Genomic DNA, 20,987 nt, shown 5'->3' on the forward strand with positions numbered 1-20,987 from the left:
TGTGTGTGTGTGTGTGTGTGTGTGTGTGTGTGTGTGTGTGTGTGTGTGTTCCCGCACACACATGATTGTGACTGACAGCACCTGCTTCTGTCCTTACAGAGCTGCAGGAACTGGAGGGCAGCAGTGGACCTGTGTGGGCGCCTGCTCACAGCCCATGGTCAAGGCTATGGCAAGAGTGGACTGCCCACCAGCCACACCACGGACTCCTTGCAGGTCAGAGCTCCTGTTGTATTTTTTACCTGGTTTATCGTCACTGGGACATACAGGTGACTGTGGCCTTTCATGTAAGGTGAATAGGATAGGGATTTCCACATCCTGAACTTAATTTCCAGTGATCCTTCCTTCCCAAATTATCTGCATACTTAATCCCTCCCCACAGCCTTGAGGACCTCAGTCTCCAGCAAGTGTAGTGCTCACCTACTCTAAATGAAGCACATGGAAAGAGGGGTATGCGTAGAAGGAAACCCCTCCACTGGGGAACAGCCTTGGCAGTCCTCTGGACTCACCCCTCCCTGTGGAGTTTTTAATTTCAATCCTAATGTCCCCAGGAGTCCCAGAATGGCCGCACACCCCCCCACACACACACGCTCTCTGCCACTGGGAAGAGCTTCCAGGGGCCTGTCTGTGGAGCAACCTGTGGTGGGCTCCTTGCTCTCGGTGCTTTCCCAGCAAGAGTCTGCACACTTGGACAATGGGGCACTGGTAGCTCAGCCCCAATGCCCTCCTGCCTCCCACCTCCATGTCTAGAGTCACACATTTGTGGGAATGGTGCCCTAGCATCCTCACGCTTGTCCTCTTGTTTGAAAAGTCATGGCCAGTGTGCTCTTGTCAGAGAGGATCTTCTTGAGGTTTTGACCAGCGTGGTCCTCCCACACCACTCTCAGTGGAATCTCTTTATCCATGGCTCAGCATACTTAGAAGGCAAGTGGTTCAGTGTGAAGCCTGTTACTCACTGGTCCTAGCAGTCACTCCTGGAGGCCTCATTTTCTTTCTCTTGGGCATTTTGTTTTGACATACAACAAAAATGTGTGATGTATCCACTGTGAGCTGAGCCGACCATTCTAATTTGAACATTATCTCATATTTAGTATATGACACATGGTTATATAATCACCTTTCTAGACCATGTATGTCCTGAACCCTCCTGCCTAACAGTGTCACATCCTCGGCCAACGCCTCCCCAGCCTTATCAGGATCCCAGTAGATCTGCTTTGCTCTGCTTCTGTGAGTTTCAAACCTTACCTTCTTGTACAAGTGAGATCCTGCAGTGTTCCCTTCTCCGTGCCTCGAGGCCTCACTTAGCATAATGTTCTCCATGTCATCTCATGACAGGATTTTCTGTTCTTAGTGTCACAGGTGTTCCACCAAAACCCATGCGCTGTGTTTGCCTGACCCACAGGTAAACACCTCCCTGTCTTCTCAGCAAGGGGAAACCAGGCTTCAGTTAGAATGCCTTTTGTTTCCACAGTGCCTTCCACATTACAACCTCAGGCGCTCACACTCAAGTCTCATGGACTACCCTCCAAGCCTATGTTCACACCCTTCCCTGTACTTGCAAGCAGACCCTCCCCAGAGTAAGCCTTTCCATTCTGAAGGGCCATCCTCACACGGCCTGTGTACCCCACGCCTCCCCACGCTTCCCTGCTGCCCACACCTTTCCCTGCAGGGAGAGGGGCCGTTCTGTCTTCATAAGCTGATGTGCTGCTTAGGCACACAGTGTGTGTTATTGAGTTAGGTCCAGCTACTGAGATTGTTCCCATTGCTGCTGTGCAGCTCAGCAGTGTGTTTGAAAACATGGTACTGTAAACATGGGAACGCAGCAGGAACCTTACCCATGAGCCCTGGCTTTCTCATACTAGGGGTCGGACTTCACACAAGGTCACTAGGATGAGGAGTTACCTGACATGGGGTAACCTTTGTCCAATCCTTCATTTCAGCTCTGGTTTGTGAGGCTGGCACTGCTGGTGAAGTTGGGACTTTTCCAGAATGCTGAGATGGAATTTGAACCCTTTGGAAATCTGGACCAGCCAGACCTGTATTATGAATACTACCCACACGTGTACCCAGGACGAAGGGGTAAGGCAGTGCTGCTTCACATTAGTGTCTTTGTATGTTCTGCTCTGCTTTGCTGTGGTTTATACAAACTTTGATACCTACCCAAATCCAAGAAATCAGTAGCCTAGCGCAAAGCTTAAAGCTTCAGACACTCATGCAGTTTTGTGAATGTGCTGACCTGGCAGTACTTGTTGGTACTTTCCGGGTCTCTTAGAGGCCAGCTGGCCAGCACCCACTAGAACCTGTTGTTCAGTTTTCTCCAAGTGAACACTGCTGTTGTGCAATGGCCTAGAACAAGTGTATATGTTCCTGAAATTTCTATGTTGACAGCTGCTGGGGGTCTCTGTTCCTAATTTATTTTAAAATTTCGGTTATAGCAACTCTGGATATCACAGTCTCCACCATTGTTTGGAAACAACAGGCCATAGAGTGGGCTATGCTAGGACAGGGGCAAAATAAAATAAGTCTGGAAAAAAGGAGTGTCAGCTGTCTGAAGCCTTTGTCCAAGTATGGTGTTTGGGCAAGAATGCTTAGTCTTCAGTTGGTGGAACTGATTGGGAAGGGGTAAAAGGTGTGGCTGTGGTGGAGGGGCTGTGTCACTGGAAGTAGGCTTTGAGGTTTCCAAAGACTGTGGTGCTTCCCAGCACTCACTCTACCTCCTGATTGTGGATCAAGATATGGGCCCTCTGCTGTTCTTTTGCTCCACCATCATGCACTCTAACCCTCTGAAACTGTAAGCCAAATTAACCACTTCTTCTCAAACATTGCCTTGGTCATGGTACTTTATCACAACAACAGAGAGCTAAAGCACAGAGATGTAGGGCCTTGGAGACATCAACTCTGTGTCACATGGAGAAAGACATCTTAGGAGGGCATCTCCAACAGCTTGGAACTGGCTGCCTGAAGCTGGGACCTTTAGTTGTACCTGTCTTGCCAAGGCTGGCTTCACGCTCCCTGGGGAAGCTCACTGGTATGTGTGCTCCAACACCCTCACTAGCAAAGCAGGATGGGAAACCCTCACCTAGGTGTGTAGAGATTATGCCATATGTGTGAGTGGCTTCACTGCAGCTGGCACAGCGATGATTAAATCTGCCATTTTGTGCTGTTTTGAGTTTATTACTGACACTTACTGTGTTCCTGTGAAGCTGGTGGACAGCATTTGATGTGTACCACAGCAGCTCTACAAAGAGAAGGCCTGACTGTCAGGAAATGCAACCTGCAGTAGCAGGCAGGACCAAGGGTATAAAGACCAGCCTGGTATCAAGTGTTGACATTTTGGTTGTTAGTTAGTTATCAAGCAAACCAAGAAATCTGAGCAAATAGTGTTTAGCTCCTTTTTGTGTTGTTTTTAAACTCAGATCCTAAGGCTTTAGAGGGATATGGGAGAATGGAGGAGGTAGTTCTCTGTATTTGCTTGTTCTATCCCCTTTACCTTTCACAAAATAGAGCTGGGAGGAGCTCATCCATCTTAACCCAAGGCTGGCTCTTAACCAGGACAAGTTTTGAGCCTCACCTGAACTAGTAGTATTCCTTCTGATGGAGGAACTTAAGCTTATAAGGATGAGACCTAAAACGGAGCATAAATCTAAACCCTTAGTCTGAAGTGGGTTTGTGAGTCAGAGGATGTGAACCAGCATCCAGACAGACTTCGTTCAGACAGACCCCAGAGGTGGGGCCTGCAGTCCATAATGAGTGACACTTTTTGCATCTGGGGCCATTCAAGTCCCTTTAGCCTCAGCACAAGCAGGGCAGCCGGGTGAAGAAGAACCACAGCCAGGCTCTTTGAGGTGGGACATCTAGATGCCATGTCCCTCCCTCACCCTTTCAGCAACTGGAGGAGATGCGACAGTGGCTCCCCTGAATGAGGCTGTCCTGAAACAGCAGGCACTAATGCTCCCACCCTCACCCTCTCAGCAGCTAGAGGAGGTATGACAGAGGCTTCCCTCAGTGAGGCTGTCCTGGCACACCATGCACTGTCACCCCACCCAACACTGGAGTAGATGCTGCCTGCTGTGTCCTGAGCATCATTAGAGTTGTCAGCTTGTTTTCTGTCTGACTAGGTCACCCATGCCTTACCCAGTGTCCACCAGTCCTCTCCACATCCATTCCCACGAGTCCTCCCCACGACAGAAGAGAGATGCAGCCTCCTGTGGTGACTTGGGCTGCTTTCCAGGCTGTTGTCCAACAAGCGTCACTGGTGCTGCCCCACTCTTTCCTCATCCGCTAGTTTGCACTGCCTGGGGTTCTTTCCGTGTAAGGCAGTGAGCGCTGGAGAAGACATTCAGTAGCTTAGCACATGCAAGGCCCTGGGCAGTGAGTTGGAATCCACTGGCTTAGTGTATGCAAGGTCCTGTGTTCTTCAGTCTCTTGTAAAGCTGTATTTTTTTTTCGCCATGTGTATTACTCACTTTTCTGTTGCTGTAACAAAACACCACAACTAAGTTAATTGTAAAAGAAAGATTTTATTTGGGCTGAAGATTCTGGATGGTTAGAGTTCATGATGGTGGAATGAAAGCACCAAAGTGGGCAACTAGAACAGCCATTGAGCACTCACATCTTGATCCACATCCCAAAGCAAAGAGTGCTTTTGAAACCTCAAAGCTCAGCCCCAGTGACGCACCTCCAACAAGGCCATACACCCTAATCCTTCCCAAATATTTCCACCAACTCAGGACCAAACATCCAAACACAGGAGACTATGGAGCCATTCTCATTTTAATCATCACACCGTCACACCATACTTCAAGAAAAACAACGTAAGGAAGGACTCACCATTTCAGAAGGGGCAGAGTCCTTCCTGGAGAGGAAGGATGGCAATAGCAGTGTGATGGTCACAACTCACCTGCAACCTGCATGCAAAAAGAAGTGAAGGCAATGCTGGTGCTCCTCTCAGTCTCTGAATTCATTCCTGGATCCCAGCCATTGCCACTCATGTTCAGAGTGGATCCTCCCACATCAGTTAAGCATTTCTGGGGATGTCTTCACAGATACGCCCAGCCAGATGTGTGTCTCCTAGGAGATTCCAAATCCAGTTAAGTTGTTAGTGAAGAGGAGTGAGCCCTGTCAAGTGCAGAGAGCTCTGACAGGTTAAAGACATCAGTGTATATGGAAACGGGGGTGGGGAAGTATGTGAGAGGGTTCTAGCTAGTCTCTTCTGCTTGATTGCTATGATTACCAGGAGACAGCTGATTTTTCTCGTGAAGAATAGCTGTTTTCCTTCAGCATAAGATATGCTTCCTCAGCCCACCTCTGCCACACATGCCTTGGCTTCAGAGTCCGCATCGAGTGTTGCGTTTTGATTGGGTTTTGTTTGTGACCAACAAAGCATATAACATGAACCCCAGAGACTCATCTCTCACTGGCACCAAACTACCAAGCCTGTAAGCACATAGCTGCACAAATTTCGGGGTTTTTCCTGGTGACAGTCCTATGAAATGCAGGTGCAAGTTTTTTATTTCACATCAGGGGCTTCTGAACATTTGACAAATGTTGGAGGGCAGTCTAAAAGGCAGGTGTTTCCTATGGAAGTAATAAAAAGCTCAGCTCCCCTGGGCTTCTGGCCACCACTGTCCTGCTCCTCAGCATCGTCAGTCTCCTGCTCAGGAATGTAGAGGCCTCTGCACCACACTCCTCTGTGAGGACTTTCCAAGGAGCAAGCTTCCTTGAAGGATAGGAGCAGCATGTTTAAGTCCAGATGTAGAGTGGCCCATTATCACTGTACAGTCTGAGGCCATATCTCCATAGCAGATGTGCAGCCTGAAGAGCAGGCAGATGTGTAGCTTGAAGAGCATGCAGATCTGCAGCCTGTAGAGAATGCAGATATGCAGCCTGTAAAGTATGCACATGTGCAGCCTATATTCTGCTTCTGTCTGAAATTAAATGGCACCTGGATGTGGATGAAGGGAAGACAGGAGCTGTGCATCATTAAGCAGCTAATTCAAATTATAAAATGGACATAAATTACACATGCTAAAATGTTAACATGCATCCACAGTGATAGGCTGGACGCTGGCTAATGCTGCTTATCATTTTGTGGCATTACAAGCATAAATGTAAGAATTTGATTCATTCATTTCATTTTAACTCAATATATAAGCAAAGCAAATCATTAAAATGTGCTTTTAAAAGGAGGTTATAGTAATACAAACAAATAAATAACTTTTATGAACAAGCTGTAATATATTTCATTTGAGATTGAGCATAACTTGTACCCATTCATGATATTCATAACAAGACTTGATGAATTGTGTATGGAACTGATGAAGTTGAGGGGGAGTTGTCTTCTTGTTTTGTTTTTCATTCATAAAAGGAAGAGAGATGTTCCTTTTTTATATATTTTGATATATTTCTAGGACAGTTTAGCAAATTCTGTCCAATGTTCAGCTCCTTCTTAAGCCCAAGTACCTTTGCCCACTGACCGTCAGCCCCCACTGCTCTGCTGTGCAAAACAGCCCCAGCATCCACAGTGCCCTGCCCTCTGTCTTCTGCCCTCTGATCCTGCTCTCCCACCACACTCACTGTTCTCTCCCTGCCAAGGCTGCATGTCCCTCCCCAGCACTGAGGGCCCATGAATTCAGCCCCCATACCAGTCCTGCTCCCTCCTAAAAGCCATTCCAACCAGGAGCTCCCATAGTTCCAGATCTGCGTGTTATGTGTTCACACAGGCTTACTGAGCATACTTGCTGTCTGTGTGTCAGGAGCCTGTCTTGCTGGGTTTTTCCACTTTCCTCAGGTTGCTTAAACTCCTTCCCAGGAAGAATGTGAATATCTCTCCCTCCTCCAAAGGTCCCAAGGACACAAGAGTCACAGTCCTCTGTGACCACAGAGTGACCACAGTTCACTCTGGAAACAGTGATTTTACTGCAGTTCTTACAGAACATAAGTTAAGGGTTACCTACAAGAGCAAGGGTGCTCCTCTGCCCAACAGGCTGCATAGAAAGGCTTTGCCCAGCCAGGGTAAGAGCTTCATAACTCTTAGAAGCTGCATAGATGGACACCGCCCAACCCCCAGTCTTCCTTAGCCTGCATTCTCTAGCCCCTTCCTGAGGTTGTGTACATTTAGGCAGTGTCATGTAACAGGTGGTGGGGATTGGCTGGATATTCCGGGAAGGGTCTCCTGACCTCATCCCTTCATGGTGGGTTGTGAATAGTCAACAAGCCCAACTGGGATGAACCTCTTACAAGAGGATGCCACTGAACTCCCCAAGATGGTGCTTGGCTCAGATCAGAAGCACAACACACCTATGTCCTTAAGATACACAGTTAGACTCTTTTCATTGTGGGGTTTCTACAAAGACTGATGGAAGCATCATTGCACGTTTCTCTGTGTGAACATCCATGGGTTTCTTCAAGGTCTGAGTTAAAGGTGGTTTCGCTAAAACCTGTTGTGCCTGAGTTTTCAGTTTAGTAAGAAGCCAGATTGCTGTCAAACTAGCCCTGTACCCTCCCTGCCCTCCTGGCAGCAATATGTAGTATTCTTTCCCCACTCAAGTCAGCAGCTTGGTTGGACTGTGACCTGTAGTCCCACTTGCTGTTCTTACTCTCTTCTTCTGACCCCTGCCCTGCAGGGGCTTCCTCCCGAGGGGCTCACTCTCCAACAGGCTTTGTTTCCACCATTTTGCTTACTGTGGCTGGGTTGTTGATGTTCTTTTCATGTTGTAGGTGTTTCATCCTTTTAGTTAGTAATTGGTAATTTTAAAAGTAGCTTCTCCCATTCTAGAAAGGATTGTTTCCAAGCTTGCAGAAGGGTATTCTGATTTCAGAAGGACAACCTGGCCTATTTATTTGGTAGCATCTCCTGGTGGCTCCATGTACACTCTACCTAAAATCATAACCACAGACTAGGAATTGAGGCATATAGCAACATGTACCAGAGAATTTTCTTAACCAAGCCACAGCACACTGCTGTCCTGGCTATCAGCTGGACATTGCCATAACTCTAAGTACATGAACAGTATTTCCCAAGGGCTATGGACAGCTGTTGACAGCTGCACAGGGTGCCCTAATCTCTGGAGGCATGCTCTACTCCCTCCCTCAGGGTGCACTTACTGCTTCTTCCTTCAACAAAAGGAAACAGGAAGCACAGTTAGCTTAGTGGATGTTCCTTTGGAATCTTAATCCTGTAACCCCACACATATCTCAGCCAACCACTGCTACTTCTATACTTCCAAGGAGTGTCCCTCCCTCCCCAGGAAACTCTATCACCCCACCCCTAACATGGAGGGATGAAACAAAGGACTCAGCTTATAGACTGGGCGCTATGGATTATGTTGGTTTTGTGTGTTTATCTGTAATGTTCAAGACAGAACAACTGCTTTTAGGGACTTAAAATCCCTTTCCAAACTCTGTTCTCTGCTTTGCTTTTAAGAACCTTCCTTGCACTTGGAGTGCCCTTCTGGTTTTTATTGTCTTTTAATTAAATTGGTTTGGTTTTTTTGGTTTTGTTTTGTTTTGTTTTGTTTTTTGTAATACCCTAAAGCAGGTTTTTTTCTGCAACTATGGGGTTTGTATTCAAATTATGTAAGGGTGATCTATCAGGACCAAATTCTGAAGTGAGTTTCCACAGCATCATTGCAACTACTGCAAAATTTAATGAAAACAATGAGCACCCACCAGGCTGCTCCTCCTGCTTCAGGAAGCAGGAAGAGAAAGAGGGCATCCTTTCTTCTTGCACCCCTGGATATCATCAGTAGGTTATTCACTGCGACCTTGCGTTAGCATCGAGTGTTGGTATGGTGATGACCTGCTGCTGACTTGTGATTAATAGACAATCGTGATTTCCAGTGAGCTCACTCTGCTTTGTGCATTTGCCGCAATTCTGTCTTCCGGAAGTAAAATGCCCATACACTCCTGCTTTCAGACTGTTCAGAGCCTTCTCCCATGGAAAGGAAAGACTCATGACATGAGCTCAGGGTGTTCCTGGTACTGCTTATCATTAGACAGTCCCTATTCTTTCAGTGCACAGAAAGATATGAAGTAAAAGATCTCTCTCCAGGAAGAAAACACATTTTGATTATCTTTGGTGCCAGCAGTGCCCATACCGGGCTAGGCTCTGTGTGTTTAGTTAAGGTTGCAGTAGCTGCAATGATGCTGTGGAAAGTCACCACAGAACTTAGTCCTGATGCAACACCCTCACATCATCTGAACCAGATGTGCAGGCTCTTGAATGAACTGAGTGCCAAGTTTCTATTCTCCCAAAACCATCTGCTCCTCTAAATTGTCACCCAGTCTTCAGTCTTCCTCTGCTCTCTCCAGTGTCTACATCTCACAGGTCTCGTTCTCACACTAAATTCTGAAACTCATTTATATCCACACAAAACCTGACATGGCTGCTCCGAATTAAATGTGCAACATAATAATGCAAACATCTGGAATTTCATTTTTTACTGCAAAATCAGTTTATCTCCCACAGCTAACATGTTGTGCCGAAGTTAGATTTAGATTTATAGTTCACATTACTGTCTGAACTCCTGATCACCAAGGAAGGATGTCCTCTTCTTGTTTCACACAATGGAAGGAAAAAGGATACCCTCTTCCTGCTTCCTGCAGCTGGAGGAGAAGGGGTGGAGGAAGGATGCCCTCTTCCTGTTTTCCACAGCTGGAGGAGGAGCCTGTTGGCTGCTCATCATTTTTAGTAAATTTTACATTAGAACAAACTACTGAAGATGTGAAAACCTAGCCCACCCAAGTGAAGGCCTGATTTTACCCCAACACTTACTATAACTGAGTTGCCAGCTGGACTACTACCTGGTTTGGATGACCTAGTCAATATTTATCATCATCACCCTACCTCTATCTAGAAACTTCAATCAGATTAACTGCTTAAATAATAAATATTTGGTCTAGGATGTTTTTGTTTGTGTGCAAATGTAGCACTGGGTGGAAGATGTCCCCATAGGGTTGAGAGTAGTGCTGTGTCCTTGAACGTTCACACACAGCAGTCTCTCTGGCATGGAGCATCTCAAGGAGACTGATAGAATGTGTGATATTCCCATCAGCTGCCAACCAGCTCCCCTAGTGATGGAGGAGGTAGGTGCCAGGAGAGGTAGAGGGGAGAGGGTGTCCCGGGGCCACCCAATGGAGCAGTGAATCCAGCCAATTGTCCCGTTACAAGAATCAAGGAGGAAGGCTGAGGCCAACCTCTGGGTCTGTACCTCAGTGAAAGACTAGGCTTCAATGGGATTCTCCCGGTGTGGTCTCTGTTGCCAGTGGCAACCATGTACACAGCAGTGAGTGCAGGGCAGCAAGTCCATTTGAACATCTGCCCCACACTGCTAAGAGCGGCATCCCTCTGAGAACAGCAGTGACACTCACAGAAGTCACACGGGGTGGCTCTCTGCTTTTACTTTTCGGTGCACACGCTAAGGCCTGGCAGATTTCTAGCACATTCCTCCCTGACTTTCCACAATGATGGTTAGATCTTCAGCACTTACAGGGACTGTCTGAAATAAATTTTGAAGGGACATTTTTATTGAATGTTTTCTCTGTATGTGTGCACGCCCATGCACCACCACCTCGGTTTCATTTAATATTTTCTAAACAATTAATAAGAATACTTCTATAGTATAGTATTCATCACAGTGAGAGAAACCATAACTAAGACGGCCTGTACAGTCAGAAAACACACACATTCATAGCAAGCTTACTAACATATCTCTGATTTCTACTCAGGTTCCATGGTCCCCTTTTCGATGCGCATTCTGCATGCAGAACTCCAGCAGTATCTGGGGAACCCACAGGAGTCCCTGGACCGACTGCACAGGGTCAAGACCGTCTGCAGTAAGGTAACTGTCACAGCATTCCGTCCACTTCTTCTCAGCATTCACATCTTGCCATTGTCCACCTGTCCCCCAGGGAGACTGCCTCACTTCTTCCTCATACTCAAGGTCCTAAAATAGTGTGTCTGTGGTATTCATGCCTAAGGTTTATACAAGAGCTAGAGACAGGTTTGGGGCAGAGTCTGAGTCCTGAAAGCCCCTTGCTTAGTTCACAGCAGACACAGTCCTCCCTGGAAATCACACAGGTAAACAACGCCCAGCCTCCCCAAGAGGGAGCCAGGCCACTCCTGTGCCAAGTGGAACACTGCAGCCATGTGGCATATTCAGAATGACCCTGGGCAGTGACAGCCATCATTCACAGAACCGACGCCAAAGGCCCAGGAGGCTTTGGGTACTGGTCTAATTGTTCCCAACTGCAAAGTGACTTTTGAACCAACAGAACCTCACAGAACCTCGAACTGTCATTCATACTCGGATTTGTTAAGTTTCTTTTCACTTCCTGGCTTTTCTTATGAATGTGTCCTGGTGTTCTGGGGTCATGACCTTAGTCTCCCTGCAGTGTGACCAGAGCCCTCCCCTGAGTGCAGAGAGTGTGGACAGGAATTCAGACACCTCACTGCCTTTGCTTTGTATCCACTTCACTGTTCATGCCATAACATAGAAGGTAGAAGAGCTAGGCATGGTGTCACATGTCTCTAGTCCCAGGACTCTGAAGACGAAGGTGGGCAGAGCACAAATCCCAGGCCAGCTTATGCTATATATCGGAACACTACCCAAAAGATAGGGCCTGCTTGCTTTCCTGCATTTAACCAACTTTTTTCTTCCAGTCACACTTCTTTTATCATAAGTACAATTGAAGCAGGCATGGTGAGTGATGCACACCTGTAATCTCCACACTCAGGACAAGACCTGGCTCCCTGTGCCCAGGAAGGTGCTAAGGCAGGAGGATTGCAAAGTCAAAGATAGCCTTGGCTATGTAGCAAAACCCTTTCTCAAAAAAAGAAAAAAAACAAAACAAAACAAGACTTGTGCTTACCTCAGCACATAAGCATGCTCATGTGGAAACCTAACAGGCAAAGCCGAGAGGGAACCCATTTGAGAGTTGGGAGCGTCTGTGAGCCTGTCTGCCCAGAGGAGCCTCTCCTGTAGAGTCTGTGTGTTCAGAGTACCTGTCTTAGAGCAGGGCCATGGTCTTAGAGCAGCATCCAGTTCTATCGGGATGTTGCTTAATTTTTGCAGAGGAGTCCAGGGTTGGATTTATTGTCCTTGAGTCCTTTGGTGAATCCGAATGTCTGGTTTAAATGGACTCAAGTGTGTTTTGCTGCCATGACTCAGAAGTCCGTGGCTGTCACTGTCTGCAGATGCCTGTCTTGTGCTTTCTGGCTCTGCAGGCTGTCTGCCCCTCCGGGTCTCACCTAAGTTTTGCAGACCACGCGGGGAAGGAACCACTCAGCAGAGACATTCCTAAGAGCCATTTACATAAGTAGGTGCAATCCATAAACAATGCCAATCAGCTTGAGGTTAATTTCATTTGCCAATACAGATAACCTGCAACCTTCCCTCCCCTCCGCGCGCAGTCCCATGTAGATTTGGCTTTGGGTGCCAGGTAGAAAGGCATCTTTTTGCAACAGATGAAGCTCTGTCTTATGTACTCAGAAAAAAAGAGTGTGTGGGATGTGCGTGTGGCCTGCTTCTCTACTGATGGCTGTCAAGACAGTGTGAGAGCTCTGTTCCAAGAAGGGTTGGTGTCTTTGCTAAAAGGGGTTTCTGACAGATGGGCACACTTTTCCTCTGCTGCTTTACAGTAGACAAAGTTAGAAATGCAGGACAACAGCCACCACTGTCCTCATTGCGGGCTCAGGCAGGCCAGCCAGCAGCACCCTGATGGCTGATGTTGGCTGTTGTCTGCCCGCTTCCAGTGTCCCCTGACACAAATGCTTCCCTCGTTCCACTTTTCTGCCGCTCCTGCAGAGAGCAAATTAATTGTCTTAATCAGAGAAGATGGGGACATTCCACAAGCGGATTAAAGAAGTAGAAAGGACAAATGGGGGCCGCCTCATCCATCTGGGCTTTGGTCACGAACCCTGTCCTTTTGCTCATGCTCCTGGTCCCATGAGTCTGCCCAGAGCAAATTGTTCTCAGTGAAGGAGCTGTGCCTCCCTTCATCTGGGTGTGGAGGATTGCTGCCCTGGTGGGGCTCACAGTGGAAATGTACTTCAGAAGCCTCTGAGTGGCACCTTTACAAATCTCAGGGCATGGGAAATAAAGCCACTGGGTGCTGCCACATCATTACGGAGACTTGAGACATCAAACATGGGCCCCAAGGCTGAAGAGGGACACACGGGAACCCAGAGAAAATGAGGCTTTCTGGCTAGTGAAAACTTCTTCCTCAGCCCTCTTTGCCTTTCTTTTCTCAGCACATACGTTCCCTCAGTCTGCTCTGAGTAGAAAGAAAGCACCCCCTCCCCTTGTTTGTCAAGGTGTAAAGGTCTCAGAGGCATTGATGTGAGGACATTTTGGGTGGAAACATGGATGTGAGGACTGACTGGGTGGAAACATCCACAGTCCTGGCCAGCTGTGCTGAGCAATGCTGCTAGTGACCACTCGGTGCTGGAGCAGTGGGGGGCTGCGTGAGAATTCTCCACATGCCCGAGAAAACCCTGTGGGGAGCCCACTTTCCAGGAGGTCCCCAGGTGGCAATGGTAAAGGTAGAAAGTCCTGCCTGTTAGTCAAAACAAAGAGGGCCCTTGAGTCTGTGTCCCTCTCACATGATCTGTCTGTGGGCTGAGGCCTCATGACTACACCATGCCTCACCCGTGACAGCCTCTTGCAGGCCATGGCCCCAGCCCAGAGTTGTATGGAACAAGTTAGGAAACTTGCTGAGCCATGTCCTCAGGTAACTGTAAAAGTCAAAGCAGAGATCTGGGTCCATTGAGTATGTATAGGTTACACATGGCCTTTTTTAAATACTGTGACAAAAATGATAGTGGCTGGCCACGGATTCAAGCAGGGTGCCAAGGTCACTCAAGACATCATCTCCCCTTGGACACATAGCCTTCCTATGCTGTGCATGTGTAGTGATAGTTGTCTGCATTGTGGGGATGCAATCTGTTACCAGATCCAATCCAGGATGTGCCCAGGACCCAGGATCTAGAGGAGCCCCTCCCCCACATCAGAGAGACCCCCAAGTCCGGAGCCCTCTCTTCCACCCCCATGTTTTACCCATGCTTCCTCGCAAGACCTGCCCACTCAGTTCCAAGTACCTTATCCCATGACTGAACTTGATTACAGTGTGAGCTCGTAAGACATGCAATGAGGGATACATTTCAGGCTGTGCAGATTGAATGAACTGAAATTCTAAAGTGTCTCGGCTCACTGCTTCTCATGGGAAGCCCTAAATTGAAAGCAGTGCAAGGTAACCTTGACTCAGCTGCACGGCTGTGATCAGCTGCTGCCTAGAAAATTACTCTATGGCTTAAAGCGGTTTCTTTAATTTGTTATTTGTGGGTTAATTGCACCTGTTGATGGTTTGGGGCGCTGTATTTCAGTGCATGCAAATGCAGCCTCCTTTGCCCACCTCTGACACCTCCACACTCAGATATTCCTCCGAAGTTCTACCTGGGGAGCAAACAGGCCATTCTGCCCTCCCTTTCCATCGATGTTGCAGCAGGTGACAGAATTCCATTCTCTCCTCCTCGGCACCACTCAGTTGTGTGCAGCCAACACATGTCCTCTGTACCCTCACCTGTCTTGTGGGCAGCGCTGCAGGAATATGGCACCTGTGGGAAAACGAGTATCATTCCTTTTGGCTGTTGCGTTGCTGGATCATGTGTTACCACTCTACTGAAAATGCAGGAAACAAACTGTTGGGAGGAAACCATTCTCCAGGGTCGCCCTGAAGGAGACAGAGACTTGAGATTTCCGTCAGTATGTGGGAAGGGCCATAGGAGAGATGCCTCTGGGTGCATGTGCCTGAAAGGACTCTAGCCAGCTCAAGCATGGCAAACATGGCTCTGGCAGGCCATGCCCTTCTCCCTCATTCCCTCTGCCTTGCTAAAAACCATTAGATTACATTCCTAAAGCTAGCCACCGGGGTCTAGTCCTTTATTTGGCTACTGCCTTCTACTGAGGCTGACTACCAAGGTCCAGTTATCAAAGTATTAAAGTCAAACAATTAAACCGCCTTTTGCCCACCTTAATTAACAGGCCCAGTTAAAATTAAAAACCAGGGTTTCCCCTTTTACCTTTATAAACTGTCATTTGCCATGGGCCATGTCTGTCTCCTCCCTATCCAGAGGCAGGCCTTTGTGCCAAACACCCCTTCCCCTTTTCCCTTACCCCTTTTCTTCTCTCTTGTTCCTTTCCCATTCTCATCTTCCTCTGTTTCCTATCTTTGTCTCTTATTCTTGCTGTCTGTCCTTCTGTGACACTGAAGGGGGAAAGTGGCTGGTTGGCTAGGATGTGTGATTCTTAAGGATGGGTAGGCCTTTGGCATGCTTCAGGGGAACCCTGCCCTCCATTCTTTCTCCTTGACAGTTGAGGAGCCTGAAACCCTGGTGTGAGCTCATGGCTCCAAGAGCTGAGGGTCAGATGTCTGGAGAAAGCACTCCCTACAGGCCCCAGTGTAGGCTGCAGCTCTCACCTTGCTCCACAGCATCTCGCAGAGCCTGCTGATAAAGCTCCCAGAAGTTTCAGAGACCCACTTACTACTTAGCAGTCAGCAAGTATTAGCCTCATCGCTCCCAGATCACACATTTCTAACCCTTTTATATTTGTTACAAGGATGAAGGCAGAAAAAGACCACAGGAAAAATCTGAGGGAGTGGAGGAAAAAAAAAATTAATTTCTTGTTGCTGCTCTGTGTAATTAATTTTCCCTGGGCACTTTTAAAGTTTACAAAACACTGTGAGTGCATTCTCCATGGAGCCCCATAGTCTGTGATGCAGCAGATGAGAAAGGTGTGTTGGGGCATCCAGGTGAAAAATAGAAATTAGAGATGAAAAACTTAAGTTACCCTTAACCTGAAGCAGCATCTCCCAGTGCCTGGAGATTAACCACTGTAGCTCTGCCTCCTCCACACAAGCAGTGAACGTCTGGGGGAAGAGGAATTGTGTTCTGGCCACAAGTGTCACATCTGTGACTCCCTGCAGTTCACAGGGCAGCTCTCTGAGGTGAGGGTGAGGTGTGCAGCCCATTCACCCACATGGACACACTCAAGTCTCCTTTGTTTTGTTTCACCTACTTTATTTAGGGTTCTTAAACACTTATATCTCCCTTCCACCACTGAGGTAGGGGAGAAAGAAGGTTATTAGGTAGAGAGGGTTGTAGACGTTTTAGAAGTATTTCCTTGGGATGAGTCCACTCTTCGTTGGATCCTAGCAGTCCAGTCCAAAGGCCAGGACCAGACAGCAACAGGAATCAGCACAATTCAGAAGAATGGGACAAATCACTGAAAACCACAAGACTCAATTGGATTGTCCCAAGTTCTCGGGAATTTTTCTCTTTTTAGAAGTAATTCCTTGAGGTAGTCCACTCTTTGTTGTCCAGGTACTAGCAGTCCAGTCCAAAGACCAACACCAAACAAAAACACTCATCAGCATAACAAGCCAGCAAAAACTGCAAGACTCAGTTGGATTGCACTGAGAAGTTCTCTGGAACACTTCTCTCTACAAAGTCAAGGTCAAAGCACAAAGATCAGTGCAGCAATGTTGACCCAAAAAGTGATGTCTCACTGTGTGTGGGCCCCTATATATGACCTCTTCTCAGTCTACCCACGGATATTCTCAGCTGGCCAAAATGCCCTCTCACAAGCCAGCATCCAGCAAAACATCACATGACTCAACTGCATCTTCAAAGAAACCAGAAACTTCCACTTCACCCCTCCCTCTTTTTTTAATTACAAAATAAGCTATCCTACTAACCTGTGATCATAGCTTCTATCTCCCTCTGGAGACCCATGTCCTAGATTAGAAGATTGCCTACTTCTGTGGCATTGCTTGCCAGCACCTTTGCCATAGTGTCATCCATCACCTGTCACATGCAGATTCTGAGGATGGGCAGCTATGGGCTTCAGGATGAAGGAACAAATGGGCCCATACAACTGCAGACCCTGTCTCATCTCCAGACAGATGTGGGCATTGTGGGCCTTGGCTACAGTGTGTTCTTTTTTTAAATTTGGTAGAGCTGAAAGAAATCCTTTCACCTTTAGGTTTACCCGGTCAAATACAGTAGACCTGGATCAAGGCAATATCATTCCACCACCCACACATAACAGGGACCTCTCTGCCTTCAGGGCATGGTCCAGGGCACTGTGGCACGTTGTGCCTCCTCGGTGGGGTCTAGCTGATGGTTAATCTTGCTTCCAGGGCAAGATGTACCTGTGGGTGGGGTTGCAACCACACCATATTCACAAATTCAGCCTTTCCCTGCAGTATCTACATTTTCTAAATGGTGCCGATATGGCCACCTCGGATCGGAAAACTGCACTGGACATGCCCTTCTCATGTCTGTGGCCAGAACCTTGGGTAGCTGTCCTTCCTGAAGCCCCTTAGTGGCCTGCAAACCCTGGAGCTGCTCACCCTTTACCCATCTCAGGAGTTGAGAAAGGATGTAGCCTGCTCTAGCACCTCCTGCTATGTGTAGACATGTACTATGTTAGTTGCTTTTCTCAAAAGTACTGTGACCCAGTACCCAGCACAAACCACCTTGAGGAACAAAGGTTTGTTTTGATTCATAGCTTCAGAGGGTTCAGGCTAGTCACCTGGCCATATGCGCTTCAGAGCATCGCAGGAAGATTGAATGGCACAAGCAGTTCACTCTAGCGTAAATGACCAGACTAGATAGTCCCAAGGACCTTTTCCCAGTCCTTACTTCCACCAGCTAAGCCCTTCTTCCTGGCATTTCTAGAAATCACAGTAGCACCACCAGCTTAGGACATGGGCATTAACCAGTGAGCCTGTTGGGATCATTTCACATCTAAAGAAGATTCCCCAGACTGTCACAAGACCAAAAGATCCCAGAGCAGGTGGTAGAGAGTCCTCGGTGGCTCTCGCTTTGCTGCCTCCACTGCCAATAGCTTCCATTTGTGCTTCTTCACACACTGCAATGGGAAGTCCCTCCTTGTTCCCAGGATGTTTCTGCTGCTGTTGCTCCTCTGAAGTGTACCACTTCTCCTTCAGAGCCAGAACAGCAGGCTGCTTCCACCCTCCCAGTGAGTGCTGGCTGAGCTATCCAGGGCTACAGAGATGCAGCCTTCCCCCAGCCCTGAATGTCTAATACAGAGATTGGGTGTATTCTGAGAGAGGCGGTGTGTTAGACCTGGAACACAGTTTTGCACATAGACCTCCCTGTACCCCTCAGACCCAGAGACTGGCCACTTTCCCCTTGTGTGTGTTTTTTTAGATGTAAATGCCAGCCTTTGTCCTAGTTCACTGAGTTCTAGGATCTAATCCTGAATGCTGGTGCCCTCTGCCGTCTCTTATCCCTTCCCTTTCTTCCCAGCTCCCTCTACTCCAGCCTGAGGGAATGTAAGACTTTATTTCCTGTCAGTTTCTGGCTTCATGATTACTTACCAGAAGACAAATTAGCTGGGAAATGTCATTTGAACTGCCTTGCTTCTCTCCAAGATCACAGTCTTGAACCCCGTGTCTATCCTCTGAATCTCTCAAAGGTCACACACAGTCCTGAGCCCCACATTTGTCCCAAGTCACAGTCCACAGCTAACTGTTCTCTTACTTATACAGGATAATGACTTTACAAAGGAGGGTGCCCAGTGTAGCACAGATGAGTCCAGAGAAGACAGACTCCACCGCCCACCTGCCCCCTAAGGGTAGCCGCTAGAGAGATGTCTCCCAGCAGGTGGTGGAAGGCAGGCAGGGGTTTTCACACAGCAGACAGACTGCGTGAGAAGCTTGTCCATTAACATTATCCCCATTTTTATCCTACACATAGTCTTTACTTATTTGGGAGTTGGGGGTGGTTTTGGTTTTGGTTTTTTGAGACAGGGTTTCACTGTGTAGCCTTGGCTGTCCTGAAACTCACTCTGTAGACCAGGCTGGCCTTGAACTCACAAAGATCTTCTTGCCTCTGCCTCCCAAGTGCTGGAATTAAAGGTGTGCACCAACACTGCCTGGCTTAGTCTTTACTCTTAACATATACTCTCACCCTGAAATCCTCTCCTCAAGTGATAGGGGCCATAGCAGCTTCTTTCAGGGAAAACCCAAATACCAATGGAAAGGTTTTAACCAAACAATAAAAACTATGCAAAGTGACAGCTTCATGGAATTTACCCTGTGTGGTGGGAAAGGCAGTAGGCTCCCTGGTCCCCTGGAGGAAGGGGCTGATGTTGCCACAGAAGTTAATCACTCTCGGGTGTAGTGTAACACATCTGATGCTTTTCATGAAAGCAAAACTGAACGCCCAGTGTGTTCAGTGTCCAAGAATGCTTTATGAGTCTCATAAACCTAAATTCCATCTTCTACCAGAAAGTGGGGTCCCTGCTCTTTTTATCCCCTCCAAGTAACTGGTGGTCATCACAGCACAAAAGATATATCTGTAGGAACATTTCTTGACTGACTAGTTTTCACTAGAGAAGTTTGCTGTGTCTGGAATATATGATAACAGTGTAGACACAAATCCACTTACAGTTTTGTTCTCCTTGTTTGAAATGACTGCAGATCCTGGCCAACTTGGAGCAAGGCTTAGCTGAAGACGGTGGCCTGAGCAGCGTCACCCAGGAGAGCAGGCAAGGTGAGCATTGCCCATCTGTTAGCTGAACAGCTCTCAAGGATGTGCAAGGTGCTACGTTACAGCGGGTTCTCATTCTTAGACAACAGAGAATGGTCCCTTCACCCATTTCCCCTAAAGCTGTATAGCTATTTGTACTCTGGGTAGATGAGAGGAGGAACATGGGTTTTTGCCTAATGAGGAGAAATACAAATGGGTTCTGAGAACAGCCCAGCCCAGTTCATTGGTACACTGATGAGTTTTTATTGCCAGGACACATTTGCATGGCAGGAGGTAGCCCATTGAGAAGGAAGGGGAAGGGAGCCACCGTTTGTACACTGTTAGTGGCTGAGCATCCTGATCTTTCAAGGTGTCTTAGAATTCCCCTATGGGCAATGGTGGACTGCAGGGGCAGACCAGCCTCTAAGATCCTGTCTCAGTCTCTCCATTTGCTATAATGAAAAGCCCAACCCTGGTTAATTTATAAAGAAGAGAGTTGATTAGAGTCACAGTTCTGGAGTCTGGGATGTCCATGAGTTGGTGTTGGCATGTGATGAGGTCTTCTGCATTGTAGCAGGAAGTGGGCATTACATGAAGCTTCTTCTTAGCTCTCTTTACAAAACACCAGTAGGGCCAGGTGTGGTGGCACATGCCTTTAATCCCAGCACTCAGAATGCAGAGGCAGGTAGATCTCTGAGTTCAAGGTCAACCTGATCTACAAAGTAAGTTCCAGGATAGGCATGACTGTTACATAGAGAAACCCTGTTTCAAAAAACCAAAAAAAATAATAGTAGTAATAAATAAATAAATAAATAAATAAATAAATAAATAAATAAATAAATAAATAAAATCACCAATGCCATGATAAGGCCCCACCTAAGGACTTGATCTAACCTCCCAATACCCTTCCAAAGACCTGCACTTCAAATACCATTAAAATGTGACTATAGGAACCATATCCCTAGTACGGGAACTTTGTGTATACATTTCTACCTTAGCAGTTATTCTAGAGTCAGTATGCTGAATATACTAACAAGTAGCCAGTCTCTGAGAAAGTGTGTGACTCCCTGGATTTGAAGGGCCAAGTGTGTGTGTGCGCTGTGTGGGTTATTAATATGTGGTGCTGCATGTGCGATATGATGTGTATGTGTGTAGGCATATGTGCATTTACATGGGTGTATCCTGCTATAACTAGGGTCTGAACCCAAAGGCATGAATGTGTCAGCTTGCCCTAGTTGATGCAAGCAGCATGGTCCCCAACTCAGCCCTTATTCCTGATGACCTCAAAAACTATCAGTCGGCCCTCCCATGACAAAGAAGAAATAAATGGTCAGTGAAGGTTCTAAAGCAGTAGATGGCTGCTCTCAGATGTGAGCAGAGGGGGACAGTTCACTTGGCTGCTGCATCCATAGCCGTGAGTACTTGACCTGTC

At 47.4% G+C, this 20,987-nt stretch overlaps 1 protein-coding gene across 1 annotated transcript in view; it reads left to right on the forward strand.

Moving 5' to 3' along the window:
- Positions 1-20,987, forward strand: part of Trappc12 (trafficking protein particle complex subunit 12) — a 61,317-nt gene that overhangs the window by 28,621 nt on the left and 11,709 nt on the right. The window contains exons 4-7 of the mRNA XM_055624980.1: positions 100-213; positions 1,938-2,076; positions 10,726-10,838; positions 19,507-19,579. Of these exons, the coding sequence (XP_055480955.1) occupies positions 100-213; positions 1,938-2,076; positions 10,726-10,838; positions 19,507-19,579 (439 nt within the window). The remainder of the gene's footprint in view (positions 1-99; positions 214-1,937; positions 2,077-10,725; positions 10,839-19,506; positions 19,580-20,987) is intronic.

Source organism: Psammomys obesus, unplaced genomic scaffold (assembly GCF_907164565.1).
Source record: "Psammomys obesus unplaced genomic scaffold, mPsaObe1.curated_primary_1811, whole genome shotgun sequence".
Taxonomy (NCBI): Eukaryota; Metazoa; Chordata; class Mammalia; order Rodentia; family Muridae; genus Psammomys; species Psammomys obesus.